Consider the following 19796-nt stretch of genomic DNA (forward strand, 5'->3'; position numbering starts at 1 on the left):
GGAAAATGAAAGCCCACAAAAGCATCAGAGGCCTGAGAGACTGATAGGTACAGCTCCCCAGGAGCCCTTCTCTTTCATCCTCAACATGAATTTCGAAGCTCCATGGTATGTATGTGAAATCTGAATTTCAGGAAAGTCCAGGCAAGTTTCCAGTGGCGTCTTTTCCACCCTCTAGTTGACTAGCCAAGGCAAACTGTGCAGCCAGTAAAACTAGTTAAGCCATCAATCTCTGTATATGCTTAAACTAAGTAGAGAAGTTAGTCTGGGGTGGCTACAAGGGAGTTTCAAATCTTAGACAGCATACTATAAATCACTAGCTAGTCCGTCTCGCCCTTGTCTTAGGCAGTGTTCAGCATCACACTTCCAGGTGTCCTAGGGGTAGGCACAGAGCTGTCCTTGCCCTGTGTGCGACAACTCAATTTTCCACAACAGCTGCATCATAAAGCATTCAACTATTCTCCCCCGGAGCAAATTCTCACTTCTATTTTTTTTCTACTACCAAGCAATGAAATATATTCACATGGTTATATCCTGTAAGATAGAATGCCCCAAAGAACATTGCTAACTCCAGGACATTTGAGTTTGCAGTTTCATCAGATACAACCAGATACCCAAGAATCTACAGCACTCCACACTTTTACCAGCAATGTATAAATTTCCACTGACTATAAACTGAGACAAGCACAAACTTAACAATTCCATGAATTTTGTCAATCTGATGAGTATTTGATATTTATTCTGAAGGCTGTAGTGGTCTGCATTAATCAAAGTATAAACTACCTTTACATCCCTATGCTGAGTTGGAATCCTAACTAAATAGAGTAACGCTTCTTTGAAAGTATTACAGAACCTTGCTGCTCAACATTTGCTGCATGGGCCTGCTGCATCTGCAGTGCTGTAGGCTCCTTAGAAATGAGAGCATACTTCTACCCCACCCCCCATTTGTTTTGTTCTTGAAATACAAAACCAGAACACAGAAATGAAGAAAGGAAATACACAAACTTGAGGCTAGCCTCATCTTGGAATATAGATGAGTATACTCTGTTGAAGTTAAAAGTCAGCTCACAACATAAAAAAAAGTTTCCGTACAAACCAAGACTTGAACACTGGCCAAGGAAACAAGTCAATCCTATAATTCATTGTTATCTTTTAGAAATGGTTCTTAAACACCCAGTCCTTGGAACAATGAAAATAAACACCACTACATGTTTTATGCCGGTGACTGAATTAGCAATCTAGCTATTTTTAAATCACCGACCTCCCCTGACCCGGCACTAACCTAAGTTTAGAGAAAGCAAACAATGCCGGGCCTGTGATGAGCATTTAGGGTTGTTGGGCAAAAGTAACAGAGCTGCTATTCTGATTCCAGAGTTTTTTTTTTTTTTTTTTTTTTTTTTTAATGTATTCATTTCAGTAGAGAATTAGGTAAACCTCACAATACACAGCCAAGGCCAAAATTTTGTACATTTAGAATGTGTTCAAGAAACCAGTCACAATATAACCGGATTAGATTTCAACAAGGAGGTGACTGTGTTCTTCCAAATAACCTTCATTTAGGAAGATGACATTCCTCCAATATATGGAAAGCGTTAAGAAGGTGAGCCTAGCAGAGATGATTAAAGAAGCCTGGTGAAGGGGAGTAGGAATAAGTTACGGCAGGATTGTCAGAATGGCCGGTGGTGCCTTGACAGCTCATTGTTTTAAATGCAAAACTCAAATGATGAATTGATGGGTGCTGACGAGTTGATGGGTGCAGCACACCAACATGGCATAAGTATACATATGTAACAAACCTGCACGTTATGCACATGTACCCTAGAACTTAAAGTATAATAAAAAAAAAAAAAAAAAAAAATGCAAAACTCCTCCACTGCATCTTTCCGGTTCCAACCACACACCTGCTATAGTTTTCAAACAGCCTAATTAGTCTGACAGTCCCGCCATGGGAGAGTTCAGACTAAACAATTACCTCAAATGTAACTTGTTTTCATTTAGCAGGATACAAGGTAACAGCTTTGTTGTAATAGGTTTCTTTTTTGAAATGAAAGCATTCTGTTAAAGTACATTCGGAATTCCTCAATCAAACGCCCTGGAGGAAGTGGCCGGTTTCTCAGGACTCTATCAAATATTGCACAGGTGCAGGTGCTAACTTACACTCTAACACCAGCTTCTCTGAGAGAAGCATGCCACCCACCCACCACCCCAATCAGAATGGTCTACTGCTGGGGCCACTGCCGAAAGTGTCACTGGGGGTCCTACTTGGGAAATAATATCTTTTTTTTTTTTTTTTTTGGAGATGGAGTCTCGCTTTGTCGCCCAGGTTGTAGTGCAGTGGCACAATCTCAGCTCACTGTAACCTCCACCTCCTCAAGCAATTCTCCTGCCTCAGCCTCCTGAGTAGCTGGGATTACAGGTGTGCGCCACCACACCTGGCTAATTTTTGTATTTTTAGTAGAGATGGGGTTTCATCATGTTGGTCAGGCTGGTCTTGATCTCCTGACCTCGTCATCCACCCACCTTGGCCTTCCAAAGTGCTGGGATTACAGGTGTGAGCCACCACTCCCGGCCTATCATTTCTTAAGTGGGTAAGAAGAGGCAAGTCATCCAAAAAGACAACGGACACTACTGTTGCCATAGAGGAAAAGTAAAACCACAGAAAATGTAGTGTGCTCCACCTTCCTTTCTCTGAGTCAGCATTTAAGAGGAATTTTAGGTCATCAAGGACTGGAGTACAGCTGAGACTATGGCTTTGACTGGGGCAAAGAACGAAAGCCAATATGCCAACATTAAAACATTATTTTATTCACTATATAGACTCTTACTTCCAAAGACAACTTTAAGTCAAAAGCCTCAGTGTGGCACAAACTGACACGGCACAGGAAGGGTCTCTTGTATAAACTTGTCTATAAAGGTTACATTAAACCACCGGGTGCTTGGCTGAACCATTAGTGTCCACTGACACAAAAGACAAAGGAAACTTCCTGGATTCCTCTTTCAACCATGTAATACATATAATAATACATATATTGATGTCCAATTGGTTGATACTACTTCTATCACCTCATTTATACAACCTTTAAATGAGCTGTCCTAAAAGTATGACCCCCTCACCAGCAGTGTCACTGAGAGTTTAAAAATGAAACTCTGGGGCTCCACTCCAGGCCTACAGAAACTCTAGGTGTGAGTTCCAGCATTCTGTGTTTTAACAAAAGCTCCAGGGGATTCTGACACACAAATCTGAGAACGAATGGCTTATTAAAAATCAATATAAGTGGCACAATGTGATCGGAGCACAAAGACCAGCAATACCCTGTTCTCAAAATGCTTTCCCTTATTCCTGCCCACAGTCATGAGTCCCTTACTTTTTCCTCTGCTTAACTGAGAAATTCCTTGAAAGAAAAATCTCCCTCCACTGCCTCACCCATCAGTCATTCCACAACTCCTTGTGATCTGGCTTCAGTTTTCAGAGCTCCACAACTACTCTCTAGTTAAGAAAAATGAACAATGGCAACTTCTTTTAAATGCTGGATTTAGTAGGTGTCTCAGTCCTGGTCTTTAGATTTGGCAGCACTTGGTATTTGACTGGGTTTCTCTCCATTGCCAGGTCCAGTTGAATCTATCCACTGTGTGCTCTCCTTTGTCTTCTAATTGACACAGTCTGTCCCCTCTCCTTAATAAGAAAATCAATCTCTCTGTGCCTCTCCCTGCCACCTTTCCATAGAGCCATCAAATTCTTTCAAAAGTACAAGTGGAAGCCTATCCATACTTTTCAGAATTCCATCCAAGTTCCTCACCCTGGTTTTCAAAAGACTCAGAAAAATGACTCTTACTTGCCTCCCTGTCCCTGCACTTCATTGTTTCATGACATGGATTCTATGCCCTGGCCAAAACAGACTATTGCTATTTCCAGAGTACATCTCATGTCTTCCCACTTCCACAGTAATGCTCATATTAGTCCTTTCACCCTGCATCACTCACAGTTACTACCCTGATACCTGCTTACCAAAGTTCCATTCTTAATTTCACGAACCCCTCAAACGGCATTTTGGAATCCCTACATCTCTCATTTGGTGTTTTTTTTTTTTTTTTTTTTTTTTTTTTAACCTTGAATTCTATCAGTCTGCATCTTATCTTCCCTACAAGATTATAATTTCCTGTAGGGCGAGCATGATTTGTTTCTCTCTGCATTTTCTACACAGGGTCCTACATGAGAAAGATGTTCAATAAAGACTTTCTGAATTAAAATAACAAATGTTCTAACTTTGAATCACACCCATTTTCCCCAGAAAATATGTTAATACAACTTATTTGGGTTTGGCAAAAACAGGAGAGAGAAAAATTCCCATGAAAGCAGACTACCTGGTTGAAATTTAAAAATAAAGGACAGTGTGAGTGGAGTATGCCCATACAGGAATAAAGTGCAGAGCAAAGTCATAAAGCCAACCATAAAATCAGTCCTCTCACTTTAACCATCTTCCCACATTACCTCAATGGGTTTCGCTCCTTTGTGTGCAACTTCTAAAAACAAAAAAACGAAAGACAATCTGGAGCTGTCTTTCCCCACAAATATCTCCTCTCCATCCATAGCTACTGCTGAAGACATCTACCCAGTTCAATGGTTAGATCTTAGTATTTGCATAAAACTCAGATCTTTGTGATAATCTGAAAATATTAAAAATCTTATAGATGTCTGAAATTACTTAGGCCATAATATGCTTAATTTTAAGTCCCTAGGATCATTGAAACACTACTTTCTAAAAACCATTTATAGGTAAGCCAACATACATGTGGCAGGGGGTATGTTCAGGTCTACTGAACGGATCAGATGTGGGGGTACCTCCAGAGAGACAAAAAGGGAGCAACACTCTCTTTTTTGGCAGGCAAGAAATGTGTTGCTATTTTAAGTCCCTTAGCATAATACATCCCTTTGAACAGCACTCAAATGAATTGAACCAGATGAACTCTGCCTTGTTAGTAGGTCATTTAATGCTTAACAACCTGAAACACATTCAATCCACATCAACTCAACACCTTTTTCACAAAGGACTTTAAAGGTGAAATGGTTTCCAGTGGGAGATGAGCAACTACGTGCCCTGCAGGGAAGTAGTCTTGTTAGTGGCTCTCAGCCATCACTCACTCAACTCCATTCAGAAAAGGCTGACTGATGTAGCTCTGGGGAAGGAAGATATAGGTGAATATGAGTCGATTTATTATTTTTAGCTATGTGCCTAGTTTAAAAGAATTTCATGTGACCTTTTCTAAATAATTAGAACAAAACTGCTTTGTTACTTATTCTAATCTAATGCTTAGTATCATAATAAAATAAGGCACAATATTAAACAATGTAGCCTTCATTCAACTATAGCATCAAACCACTTAATCAATGGGCTGCCAAGTATTGCAACTCTATCTTCCACACATTCTCATATGCAGAATGTATACAGACCATACTCCAGGGAATACACCTGGGTTTTAAAAAAGCAAATTTAGTCATTAGGAAGCATTTACAAATTTTCCCAAATACCTTAGTTTGCACCTGAACTCAATCCTTTCCTAGGCCTCCATGCTGTGATTTTAGATGAAGCTGTCATTCCACTTGAAATATTGGCAAACTCGCCATCATGGCGTTTCATAAGAAATGACAGCATATTTTTATCAGTTAAAATAAAAACTAGCTCAATCACCACAATAAATTCATATGGAGATTGGCTTCAATGTACATATTAGAGTAACAATGATAAATTTGTAATTTATAAATTTCTGCAGAGATATATTTGGCAGAATAACTCATCTCAGAGAAAACAATGAGAGATGGTCTCTCACGTGTGTGTAGACACATGGAGGAGGCTGTGCCAAAATCTGAGTTCAAATATCGAGGGAAGAGATCAGAGGAAATGAAAGTAAGGTTAGATACAAGGAAAATGAGGGCATTCTCAACAGGGCAGTGCTTTGAGTAGTGGAAGGGATCAGCAGACAAAGTATTGTGTTCACAGAAGGTGAAGCAAGGGTTAAATAATCTAATGACTTTGACAGAGAAGATAAAAAAGTGGCAAGAACTTCTGCCATATTATTTTATCAGTGACTATGGAAGTCTGGGACAGTGTGATGAAAATACTGCTTTTCATCTGATTTGCACTCCAGATAATGAATTTTCAGGAAGGCCTCTTTTGATTTCCAGTCTTTCTTCTTCCTTTATTATGTAGACTCAAGTATTTATCCAGAGAGTGGTTCATTTACTTGTTCATTTACCATGCACATAGAGAGTACCTGCTAAGACAGGCCCCTGGTCTGGGAGCTACTGGGAACACAAAGCTGAGTAAGAATCGGACCTTCATTCTGTAGTGTTCCTATCTAGTATGCACAAACCATCACACAACAAAAATCCTGGAGCAAAGAGAAGCAGCCACCATGCTCTGGGCAGAGTGGACCATAAAACTCATCAAGACTCACTCACATCCCTGGACTTCTGAGCGTCAATCTACTCTGTCCTCCCTCTGCAACTAGGTTCTTGGAAAACAATACACAATTGTACACTTGTCGGGTCACTGAATGATCAACCAAACCAGCTTATATATCTCTGGGGCAAGCCTTGTTTCCAAAACCTTGTTTCCAAAACAACCGTGAGGTTCTGAGTTAGGTCTCAGCTCCATAATTCAATCCCTGATTGAGTTAATTTATCAGAGAAAACAGGGCATCCAATAAGCACCAGTTTTCAGTTAAATGGTTGAAAATGTTGGAAATAAAATGACAAGTTTATATTTCCGAAGTTGCTAAGGAATGAGAGTGTTACCCTCTGATGCCTCACATAAGGAGAGAAAATATTCATTTCTCTGTGAATATAAAAGGGTTAACATTTGACTGAGGGAAAAATGTCTCTTACACATTATGTGGACTTGATAAACATTGACAAAATGAAAATTTGAGTTGGATGCTTTAGATGTCCGTCAAAAATTAATTACCTGTCAAAAATACTCCTCCCAATACTCCTCCCTCCCCGCTCCTATACACCCACTTCTGCCTCAATTCAGAAAAGCAAATTGAATTTCATCCTGGTCTAATAACAGATGGCTTTCATGCTAAGCAATCTGAATTATCTGACAGCAAACAGTATCCTACTTGAACATTTTTGTTATCTCCTATCAACTGCCAAACCAAGAAGACCAATACTCAAAGGCAGCAAAGGGGAAAACAAAAATATACCATTCTCTTAGGAAACAAATTCAACTACCAACATAAAAGCCATAATTTCTTGGATACAGGACTTTAAAATACAGTCTGAAGGAAAGTACAGTCCTCCTTCAATATCCATGAGGGATTAGTTCCAGGACCTCCCATAGATACGAAAATCCACGGATGCTCAAGTCCCTTAATTAAACTGGTGTAGTATTTTTTCATATAACCTATGCATATCTTTTCATATACTTTAAATCATCTCTAGATTACTTATAAAACCTAACACAACATAAATAGTAAATATGTAAATAGCTATGTAAATAGTTGTTATACTATATTTTTAAATTTGTATTTTTTTATCATTGCAGTTTTTGTTTGTTTGTTTGTTTTTTAAGATCGAGTCTCTCTCTCTCACCTAGGCTGGAGTGCGGGCGCACAGTCTCGGCTCACTGTAACCTCCGCCTCCTAGGTTCAAGCAATTCTCCTACCTCAGCCTCCCAAGTAGCTGGGATTACAGGTGCCTGCCACTACACCCAGCTAATTTTTGTACTTTTAGTAGAGATGGGGTTTTGCCATGTTGGCCAGGCTGGTCTCGAACCCCTGACCTCTGGTGATCCACCCACCTCTGCTCCCAAAGTGCTGGGATTACAGGCATGACCCAGCGCGCCCGGCCTCGTTGGTTTTTTTGTTTTTCATTTTTTTCTATTTTTGATCGTCAATTGGTTGAATCTTAGGATGAGAAACCTACAGATACGGAGTGTATTCTATTGACTAAAATGGCTTTTATAGCTAAGTCCTAATATTTTATTTTTGAATTGCGTGTTATATACATTTATTATAGAAGCTTTTCCTCTCACTTGCCTATTCTTGTATTTAGCCATAGGGCCAATCCTGTTAATCAATGAAGGGGACTCATGAACCAAGATGGATAGTCAAGAAATACAATTTTATCTGAATGGTAGACAAAAGGAATTTTTTTTTGGAGGTTGGCAAATACCCAGAAGGGTGGAGCACCCGTGTGGTAGCCCAAAATCATCATAGCTATGATGACCACACCTCCACTGTACTATGCTGACTTCTTGAGCCAAGGCTTGAAAATCAGTAACTGCCAGTCACTGAACATAGAAGCCCTCTGCTACAAGATACATTATGCGTTGGAAAAGCATTTATGTACTTCTGTTTCAAAAGCTGTTACTAAATTTTCTGAGCAATATGGCAACAAAAGCAAAAACTGCATATTGCCAAAAATACCAGGCTTGAAACATCTGGAATTTTTCCCTTTCAATTCCTGTTTGTCCCTTCACAACTAAACTCCTGGAGTAGCTCTGTCCCAGGCTTCTAACAGTCCCTTACTCCAGTTCATTCTGCCTCACATCTTTAACCCACATGCTCGGCCTGTCTCATTTTGGCTCATAAACCTTCAACAGTGACTCAGTAACCACAAGAAATGTTGAAATCCCCTTGGCTTAGCATTCAAGATCCTATACAATTCAACCTCAGCCTACCTTTTAAATCATGATTTTGTTTCTCTCTGATGCAAATCTCCTTTCTGCATCTGGCAGTCTAATAATGATTTAGCAAAGCAGTCCTACAGTCTTCTTATTTTCCAGAAAAACCCCTCCTCCTCCTTTCCCACTCAACCCACACATAAGAATATCTTCTCCATTCCTCTCTGTTCATCCAATGTCCTCCTAACATTCAAGGTCTAGCTCATGATACACCACAATTTTCTCTCCTTACCAATTTTTATAGCACTTGACATAGAAACCACGATTTGCCACAAAACTCTGAAGAGAATTGAGATCATGTAGTCCAAATCCTTCATCTTCCACACAGATCATCTCTTTGCACTTTTACATGTTTTTACACGGACCTAGTTCAACAAATATGTTATAAGCTCTTCATAAGTTGTAAGCTGAAGTTCCCATCTTATACTTTCTTGTATGTTCCATAATAAAATAATCGCAGTAAATATTTTGCAAATTTATTAGGTTAATTAGTAAATATATCGTCCTTAAGTGTATTAAAAATCGGCATATAATGCCTATTGTGGGAGGTGTTGAAAAAGAAGCAGGGAATTTTGACAGGACTCCATAGAAATATTAGCAGTATAAAAATAGTCTTCCTAAATATCAGATAATGTTGGCAGACATCACTGATCCTCACCTCATCAAAGAACTTCAGAGATGAGATTCTCAGATGGGGCAAACTCATTCAGAGATGAGCTAAGATGTCTGTTTCTCACATTCCTGGGCATTTAAAAACAAAATCTTAGAACATGACAGCCCATTTGCTTGTATTAAAGATCATTTTGCTTTTGGCTGTATCAAAATGAGCCCCATCCAAAAAGAGCTGTGCCAAAATGCCATGCACTGTAAGAAGCAGGCCTGGTTGTATTTGTTTTATTTCTGGAGTGTCTGTCATCTGCATGTATAACTCAGAGTGTTTCTAAAATGCTTTTCACTCAAGTGACATCACATCAGCTTATTTTCTATACATCTTTTCTAGAATAACATCTGTAGATTACAAGCAAAATAAAGACACTTTATAATATTAAACACTGTCAAAACAACTGCAGACTTTTATGGACTATATTTGAGAGAATATTGCTATGACACACTTAAATATATTTAAAATGTTGGCTTTCAAAAGTGTTATCACCATAAATCACTCTAAAGTGAGTTTAAGTGTCATCCTAACAAATGCCACAAAGCAAAAATCAATCTACCTCGAAACAAAAACTTGAGATGCACAGTATTTGCAACTGAATTATATGTAATTAAAGTGTTTGTATATACCACAAGTGGGTTTGACAAATATGAGAAAAAAAATGTAAAATTCCTACCTTGCGTTTGTTTCTTGTTCACTGCATTATCGGCTTTATGTCGTTTCTAAGGTTTAAAAGCAAAAAGAACAACTATGAAAATGTGAATGAGATTACTAAAACAAGAGAACACTCATACCAAAAAAGATTTAGCTTATGTTTCTCAAGGTTTCTATCCTTTCTCATTCATGTCAATGTTAAAGTATGCATTGCTGGGGGAATGGTGATGGGAAGAATTAGAGGATACCTAGGAATTTTAAAACTGAAAGAACAATTCCCAGTATCTCCATACAGTGCCCCTCTTCTGAGAGCACAAGTTTGTGGTCCTCACGAGGATCTTACCTCAGCACATAGGTAGGATTACAATTTTAATGTCCTAGAAAAGTATGAAAGGTTGATTTAGTATTTTGCTTTAATAACTCACTTTAAAAAGGAGATTGCCTGAGAGAATTATCTATAATAACTACCGTTTAATAATGGTATTGAAATATTTTCAGCTTCTTATGAAATTCATCACCAAATTAAGCTGAGCACATCCTCTATAATTTAATGATGTGCTGATGTTTGCCAATGACTTGAACCAACGACGTCTACCATTGACATATAGACACTCCTGTTCACTGCTCTCCTGCATTTCCTCCTCTCACTACTTGCAACTGAAAGCCGTTGAATTACATAATCTCATCATATTTTCCTTCCTCCCAAGAGCACCTACAAAATTACACAATAAGCAAGTGAGTTAGTCTAAGTCTAGGTAAGTTTGAAGAGTTGCATAAGCCAAGGTTTTACAGCAGTGGGTAAGAAAAAGAAACAGAAGGTCAGAGGAAAGGTGAGAATCTGAGTGGCCAGGGAAGCTTATTTTCTCTCCGGTTCACCTAGAGGTTTTCATCTAAACTTACAGCATCGAGTATAACTCATCAAACTCTGTTAACACTGCAGAAGAGTGCTTAGTGTAACTATGTTTGCTCAAAGATCCTGTCATGTAAAGCCTGAAGTTGAATTTAGTTGTGCATACCTGACTATAATATGGGTTGGAACAAATGTAAAACAAATGAATTCCTAATTTCTCCATTTGAGAAAAAATACAGTCTTCAGAATCACTGTGCACATATGAAAACACTGCAAGAGAAAAATCTAGAGGTGTGGATTAGCACTCCTCCAGGATATGACAACACCCAAGAGGAACAGATAAGAGCTGGCAGTGTACACCCAGTTCGTGGAAACAATCAGCTACTGAACTGCACAAAATACAAACAAAACATTCAAAATGCCTCTGCGAAAGAATTATTGAGAGTGATTCTTCCCACATAGACACGCAGGAACACAATTAGAACTCCTTTTCAGTATAAAATACTCACTAATAAAAGTGTATTAATGTAGACTTTTAATAGGCATATTATTGCTTCCAAAAGCAAGCACAGTTTGCCAAAAAAGATTCTTAAATGTTTAAAGTTCTGTTAAATATGTAGCACCAGTAGAGATTTTCTAGTTATAGAACTTTGAAAATACTCTTTTTGCTTGTTAGTAGAGATTATAAGAAAATTAGAAAGTGATTCAAAATAAATTTTGATCAAAAATAACAGTCCAAGGTAAATTTAGATATTTAAAAGAGGCACAGATGTTTCCAAAATATGAGACAATGGTTAGATTTCCAACTAAAGGAGACAAATAAAAGCTAATTAATGAAACATTGCACTTCAAAGAGGAAATTTAATCTTAGTGAAACCCAAGGCGATCTTAAACATCACTTTCCATCTACAGAGAATTCTTGCACAAGAGCATCTCTTTCCTCTGTCTTCCCATCACAGAATAAATTAGGTTACTTGTCATGAAACAAGTGTGTTCAATATACTAAGGATCTACCTCAATAGGCAGATTTTAATCCCAAGACTACAAGAAGAAAGCATCTAACTTGTGTCTTGATGAGATTATTCCTTCTAAAACTAATAATTCATAAAAAATTAAGCTATTCTCTGAGTTCAAATACCTCAACTATGTCATAATCAGAATTCATTTACTATGACTGAAGGCTAATGAATTATTTGATATCATCAGTATTAGATTGACAGCACACCAATAAACTGTATTGTATAAACAGTATTATGAACTTCAGAATACACAGTATACAATGCTGACCACTCCTTCCTTCTGGAAACTCTTCCCTCCCTAGGTATTTCTTATTACATCATTGCCAGGTTTACAATCTGCACCTTGACCCCTTCTTGTCTCCTTTTCCTACTTGCTATTCAGCAATGGTATTGCTCAAGGCTTACTCCCTGGCCCTCCTTGCTTCTCACTCCACATTCTCTTCTTACAACTCTTTCATACCTGCAGTTTCAATTATAACCAGTAAATAAATACATAGCAGTCAAAACTCTCATCTGAGCTCCACGATATATATCTCTTTAACATCTCTCTGGCAATCTCAAAGGCATCTCAAACTGTCCACAAGGCAACCTGTGACCTTAATCTCTAAGACCTGGTACTTGGCTCAGACATGGCAACACATGCCATTCATTTACTCAAACCAGGAACTTCATTCTTATACCTTCATTTTCCTCTCATTCCTATCCAAGCCATTCTTTCACTCAATAAATATCTACTAAACACTGACTATGTGCCAGGCCCTGTTACTGCTGCCGAGACAAAACCCCTTCCTTGCATGAAGCTTACATTCCAGTGGTTGTGGATAGAATAGGGTATGTAGCATGTTAGAGAGTGGTTAAGTCTTGTCAGTTTTATACTTAAAAATGTAGTAAATTCATTTTCTTTCTTTTCACCATGTCTACCATACATGCTGAGTCTAATATATCTTATATATATTTTTTACACTAACAACTGGAGAATTCTTGTCCGCACAAATGCTGTTTTCCTTGTAATCCATTTTCCACTGTTTAGCCAAAAGGATCTCTAGATAATAATACAGTTAACATCTGTTCATCACTGACTATATACCAGGCACTATTCTAAGGACTTCACGTGCATCATTTAATTCTCATTAATAATCTAGTATGATTTTTTTTTTTTTTTAAGATGGAGTCTTGCTCTGTCGCCCAGGCTGGAGTGCAGTGGTGGGATCTTGGATCATTGCAATCTCTGCCTCCAGGGTTTAAGCAATTCTCACCAGTGTGATTACTTGATTAATGTCGATCTCTTCTACTGGATACAAGCTCCATCACGGCTACTTTTACTCACTAACATAGTCTCAGTATTTGGTTCTTACACACTGTAGACTTTGAATAACTGTTTTATAACGAATGGAGTGTACTAGTACTTAAATTAACAAGTTTATAGCAAAGAGGGAACATTTTTAGTGGTAAATATCAATTTAACAAATTTGATCTTTATCATAGGAACTAGCATTTAGGATAATACAGCTTTTTAGGAAAGAGTTCTCCATCAATTTTAGAGTATTTTCAAGTATGTGTATTGCTATTAACACATAAAAATAGAAAATGATACTATGTTGTCTAAAGCATCAAGAGTTAAAATGAACTGGAGTGGATAAATCTTCAGTATCTTCCCTGTAGGCAATTCTTATTATATTTCTTTCTATCTATCTATCTATCTATCTATCTATCTATCTATCTATCTATCTTTTAAATTTTAAATCTCTATATATAGATTTAAAAACATTATCTAATAGAATGTAGGAAAGTTTACTAGATTGCAATCACTACTTTATTCACTGATGTATTAGTGGCAGCCATGACCAGTCTTCACCAATATCCAGCTCTCCACTTCCATGGACCCTGAGATAACACCTTCTCTTTGTCATGTCACTAGTTCTAATACTGAGCTATAAAGAGATGTGTGCTCCCTTTCTGGGCCAAAACATAGAAGAAGTGAGATTCCATCCTCTCTCCCCACCCTTGCTACAATAACCACCAATATTCCACAAAGCAGAATCTTGATTCAAGTTATTCCCTGATGCCCTCCATCATGTGTCTTTCAGTAACTGAAAAATAAACTTAATGTATTAAGCCACTGACATATGAGACATGATTACCAGCACAGCAAAGTTTAACACATCCTCATACATATCCTAATGAATGCCTGGTAGTTCAAGAGTTCTTCAAATGTTCTTGCTGAATGGACGAATGAATAAATGTGTTCATTATTCTCACTGATAAAGATAGCTCTTTGTCCAACTCTCTAAATTGTTATTTGATTTGTCCCTCATTTTAGAGAGTATTCTTTCAAACTTTCTATCACTTTACAGTTTTACACAAACTTCTTGTTAAGCTACTCTTACAATTTCTAGCCAATTTCCTAACAGTGATTTCACTGGAAAACTACTCCATATGATACTATTGTATCCCAATACTATTATTACATTCTTTAGGACTGCACGATTAGCAGCTTTCTAATAGTACCCAATTATTATATTATGCCAAAAAGAGTTCTGTTAAAAACAAAAACAAAAACAAAACTTCTTGAATACAATTTTATTTGCCATGTACTTTCAAAGATGGAGTACTAGAAACCATAGCTAGAGAGATTATAGCTTTGCCAGGGAACAAAACAAAACAAAACAGACAGGAAGGCAGTTTTGAGTAGTGATTATATGTCAGGAGTCTGGAGCCAAAATGCCTTTTTTGAATCCTGACAGCCCCAGTTGTGACATTGGACAAGTTACCGTACCCCTTCTGCCTCCTCTTATCTGTAAAATAGGGATGAGATCAATAACATCTTCAAGGGTTGTTATAAGATTCAGTAAATGTAAAGGACATAGAGTAAGTACAACCTAGAAGCACAATAAATGTTGTTAATATTACTGTTGGTGACTCTTCACAATCATGCAGAGCCAAGAGCACTGGATAGGACGGAATTCTGATTCTATCACTTTCTTGGACAAGTTACGTGACCTCTCTAAGCCTCAGCTTCCTTACCTTTAAACTGGGTTAACATCCAGCTTTCAAAGTTACTGAAAAAGTTAAATGAGAAAAACATTTGCAAAACACTAGCAGGATGCCTAGAAAACTAAAGTTACTCAACGAAAATTAGGCTAAACAAAGAAAAGGGAAGTCCATAAGGCAAAGAAAGTGACAAAAGTGTAGTAAAGACCAATCCCCATGGACTGCCAAGTCCTATCACAATTTAAAAGTTGGCAAGTCAGTGTGGAGCAATACAGGTAGGAATCTCTTACGCTTCTCAGCTAGTGTCTCCATCAAGTGTGTCATTTCCAATCAAGGGGACTATGCTGTTTCACACACATGCACACACAAGTACAACACCTGTTTGTACTCTTAAATACTTGGATGCTTTTGAAACTGATGATCTAAATCTTCAATTGATCCATTCCTAATATGGCACATGCCGTCTTAATAAGATCCCAATTTGATCCTCTATAGAAAAAATGTTAATGTTTGTATAACTTTAAACTGGAGCATTCTAAACAATTTCTCAGCATCTCCTTGCTTTACCATCTTACTTTCCTAAGGCTTAACAGATTGTCATCTCAGACTGGCAAATAACTATTTTAGAATAAAATACCCAGGAATACAGCTAACTAGGGAGGTGAAAGATCTCTACAAGGAAAACTACAAACCACTGCTCAATGAAGTCAGAGATGACAAAACAAAAAACATTCCATGCTCCTGGATAGAAGAATCAATATTGTAAAAATAGCCATACAGCTCAAAGCAATTTACAGATTCAATGCTATTCCCATTTAAATAGTTTAAAATTTAACTATTTAAAAATTCATATGGAACCAAAAAGAGAGCCCAAATAGCCAAGGCAATTCTAAGCAAAAAGAACAAAGCTGGAGGTATCAATCATGCTACCCAACTTCAAACTATATTACAGGGCTATATTAACCAAAACAGCATGGTACTAATAGAAGAACACACATGGATCAATGGAACAGAACAGAGAACCCAGAAATAAGACTGCATACCTACAACCACCTGATTGTTGACAAAGCTGACAAAAACAAGCAATGGGGAAAGGAGTCCCTATTTGATAAATGATGCTGGAAGAACTGGTTAGCCATATGTAGAAGACTGAAACTAGGCCCTTTCCTTACACCATATACAAAACTCATCTCAAGATGGATTAAAGACTTAAATGAAGGCTGGTCATGGTGGCTCATGCCTGTAATCTCAGCATTTTGGGAGGCCAAGGTGGGTGGATCACCTGAGGTCAGAACTTCAAGACCAGCTTGGTCAACATGTCAAAACCCTGTCTCTACTAAAAATACAAAAAAAAAAAAAAAAAAAAGCTGTGAATGGTGGTGGGAACCTGTAATCCCAGCTACTCAGAATGCAGCTCAAAAACAAAACAAAAAACAAACAAACAAAAAAAGACTTAAATATAAAACCCCAAACTATAAAAACCCCAGAAGAAAACCTAGGTACTACCACTCAGGACATAGGCATGGGCAAAGATTTCACGACAAAGATGCCAGAAGCAATTGCAACAAAAGCAAAAATTGGCACATTGGATCTGATTAAAGAACTCTTGCACAGCAAAAAAAAAAAGAAAAAAGAAACACAACAGAGTAAACAGACAACTTACAGAATGGGGGAAAACACTTGCAAACTATGCATCTGACAAAGGTCTAATATCTGGCATCTATAAGGAACTTAAATTTACAAGAAGAAAACAACCCATTAAAAAGTAGGAAAAGGGCCGGGTGCAGTGGCTCACACCTATAATCCCAGCACTTTAGGAGGCTGAGGCGGGTGGATTGCCTGAGATCGGGAGTTCGAGACCAGCCTGACCAACATGAAGAAACCCTGTCAGTACTAAAAACACAAAATTAGCTGGGTGTGGTGGTGGTGCATGCCTGTAATTCCAGCCACTTGGGAGGCTGAGGCAGGAGAGTCACTTGAACCTGGGAGGTGGAGGGTGCAGTGAGCCCAGATTGCACCGTTGCACTCCAGCTTGGGCAATAAGAGCGAAACTCTGTCTCAAAAAAAAAAAAAAGAAAAAAGAAAAAAAAAAAAGCAGGCAAAGGACATGAACGGACACTTCTCAAAAGAAGACATACATGTGACCAACAAACACAAAAAAAGCTCGACATCACTGATTATTAGAGGAATGCAAATCAAAACCACAATGAGATGCCATCTCATACCAGTCAGAATGGCATTTATTAAAAAGTCAAAAAATAACAGATGCTGGCAAGGTTGTGGAGAAAAAGGAACATTTATACACAGTTGATGAGAGTGAAAATTAGTTCAGTCATTGTGGAAGACAGTGTGGTGATTCCTCAAAGACCTAAAGACAGAAATACCATTTGACCCAGCAATCCTATTACTGGGTACAAACCCAAAGGAATATAAACCATTCTATTATAAAGACACATGAATGTGTATGTTCATTTCAGCCCTATTCACAAAAGCAAAGACATGAATCAACCTAAATGCCCATCAATGACAGACTGGATAGGAAAATGTGGTACATATACACCATAGAATACTATGCAGCCATAAAAAAGAACGAGATCATGTCCTTTGCAGGGATATGAATGGAGCTGGATGGAGGCCATTATCCTTAGCAAACTAACACAGGAACAGAAAACCAAATACCGTGTGTTCTCACTTGTAAGTGGGAGTAAATGACGAGAACACATGGACACAGAGGTGAACACCACACACTGAGGCCCACTGGAGGGTGGAAGGTGGCAGGAGGGAGAGGATCAGGAAAAATAACTAAAAGTAACTAATAGATACTCAGCTGAATGCCTGGGTGATGAAATAATCAGTACAATAAAACCCCATGACACACATTTACCCATGTAACAACCCTGCACATGTATCCCTGAACTTAAAAGTCTCTCTCTCTATATATATATATAGGTGTGTATATATATATGAAGTATTTTAAAAGAATAGGAAAAAATCAAACCAAAACAAAACATTGGTCTCCTCAAGTAAGACAGTTAAAACAGATAAAACAGAAAAAAGGCCTGAATTTATCTGGGAGAGTTAGTTTTATAAAGGAGAAAGTGACTTCTCCTTTCTCTTATTACTACAGAATAAAAACAGCAAATTTGGTTACTTTCTTTTAAAAAATGAGATAAAGGAAAAAGAAGCTTAGAACTACTAAAGTGAGAAGGAATCAAAGGCATTTAATAAAGTGAAATTTATTAAAATTATTTAAATTAAAAAATAGAAAATATCAAAAAAATCACTTAATTTGGAGGTTTTTTCATTTAATTGAAAATAATGTTCAAATGTACTTTTCTCCTCAAGTCAATTATTATAGTAAATTAATTTCTTTTATTTGCTAAACTATAAATGCAATAGAACACTGTAACAAACATTTAGCAATATTATAGAAAACAAAAATTAACTTCAGGGGTAGGAACATATTCTAGACTATAAATGCAATAGAACACTGTAACAAACATTTAGCAGTATTATAGAAAACAAAAATTAACTTCAGGGGTAGGAACATATTCTAGACATTTGAAGTTGAATGGATATTTTAAACAGCCCATGCCAAGAATTAAATAATTTAAGGAAAAACTAGCATTTAAAACATATATAAATAACAAAGTCATATATATTTATGAAAAAAATAGAATACTTACAATATCTTCTATTATCTCTTTGATAGCTGCCACAGCTAAAATAAATAAGAGAGGAACCAGTGTTGTGTAACGACCTGTTGGTGACACATCAGGTATTTGCTATTTGGAAAAAAAAAAAAATAAGAGAAATCCAATGAGAACTAGAAAATTTATAATAGATTCAAGAAAACAGTCTTAGTGCCTTCTAAAATATGCCTCACTGATTTTAGTATCTTGGCGGACTAATGCTGGGTGAGGTAATTTGTTCGTATCTAATAAGTACTGGAAAAGCATGTTAATTAGTTTCATGGTAAGCAGTTGTATACAGGACCACCACCTCCATTGGAAAATTGGTTACATAAGTTACAGTATATCTATCCACTAAAATATAACTATTAAAATGACATTTTAGAAACACAATGAATAACTGGGAAAATATCCACACATTGTTATATGAATACGGCAGGTTACAAAACAATAGGTATTCTATGATCCCCTTTTTGTAAACTAAATCAATAAACAATGGTTGGAAGGAAAAAAGAAAGACCAGAAGGATATATACCCACAATTTAAGAGTAGTTGTCTCTGGTGGTAGACTAGTAAGTTTTAAATTTTTTTCCTTGTGTTTTGTGGTGTTTTAAAAATTCTTTATTTTCAAGGTCAATGAAAATATTTTTTCAAATTTAAGCATATGTTAAATAAGCTACTTTTAATAAACTAGAACTTTTTCTGACTACAACTAATTTACATACAAAGAGAAGCACAAGATTTAAATTCTTGCATTCTAAGGTTCAGAGTTGACAGTTTTACTACGAAAATTAATATTTTAAGAAAACGTACCATCCCCTTTACCACCCAAAATGAACAGTCCTTGAAGCCACATCAAATTTATAGAACATCCAAAATAAGCTGATAAAAATGAAGCAAAAAGCTGGAAAAGGTAGTGAATTCCAGCACTGCTTGCAGCAGGAGCCAGAAATGTCCACCAAAACCAGCTTATCTCTCGGCATTTAGATAAACCTCAGGGGATTGGTCACGGGCTTAACATTTATTAGTACCTGAACATTTGACAAGGTTTTATGATATGACTTTACCTGAAGCAGTGCAATAAAGAGAAAAAACGAATTAGCAGCTCTTCTGAACTGAGAGTAGAGAAATCTTGGAAGGAATGTGATTATGTTGTATTTTGCAGTGCTAGAAAACAAAAATGAAAAGCAGTATAAAACTTCTCCATAATTAGCACCCATACTTACAAAGTTCTGTTACTACCATATA

At 37.2% G+C, this 19796-nt stretch overlaps 1 protein-coding gene across 4 annotated transcripts in view; it reads right to left on the reverse strand.

Moving 5' to 3' along the window:
- The window catches only part of ATP8A1 (ATPase phospholipid transporting 8A1), a 267599-nt gene that overhangs the window by 209097 nt on the left and 38706 nt on the right, over positions 1 to 19796 (reverse strand). For 2 of the 4 annotated variants that reach the window (XM_030921962.1, XM_010363768.2), the window contains exons 3-5: positions 19616 to 19715; positions 18543 to 18641; positions 10019 to 10064 (exon numbers count right to left, since the gene is read on the reverse strand). In XM_030921962.1, the coding sequence (XP_030777822.1) occupies positions 10019 to 10064; positions 18543 to 18641; positions 19616 to 19715 (245 nt within the window). Of the gene's footprint in view, positions 1 to 8913; positions 9014 to 10018; positions 10065 to 18542; positions 18642 to 19615; positions 19716 to 19796 lie in introns of those variants that run through there. The other 2 variants (XM_030921978.1, XM_030921972.1) reach the window with 2 other exon arrangements.

The sequence above is a fragment of the Rhinopithecus roxellana genome, chromosome 2 (assembly GCF_007565055.1).
Source record: "Rhinopithecus roxellana isolate Shanxi Qingling chromosome 2, ASM756505v1, whole genome shotgun sequence".
Taxonomy (NCBI): domain Eukaryota; kingdom Metazoa; phylum Chordata; class Mammalia; order Primates; family Cercopithecidae; genus Rhinopithecus; species Rhinopithecus roxellana.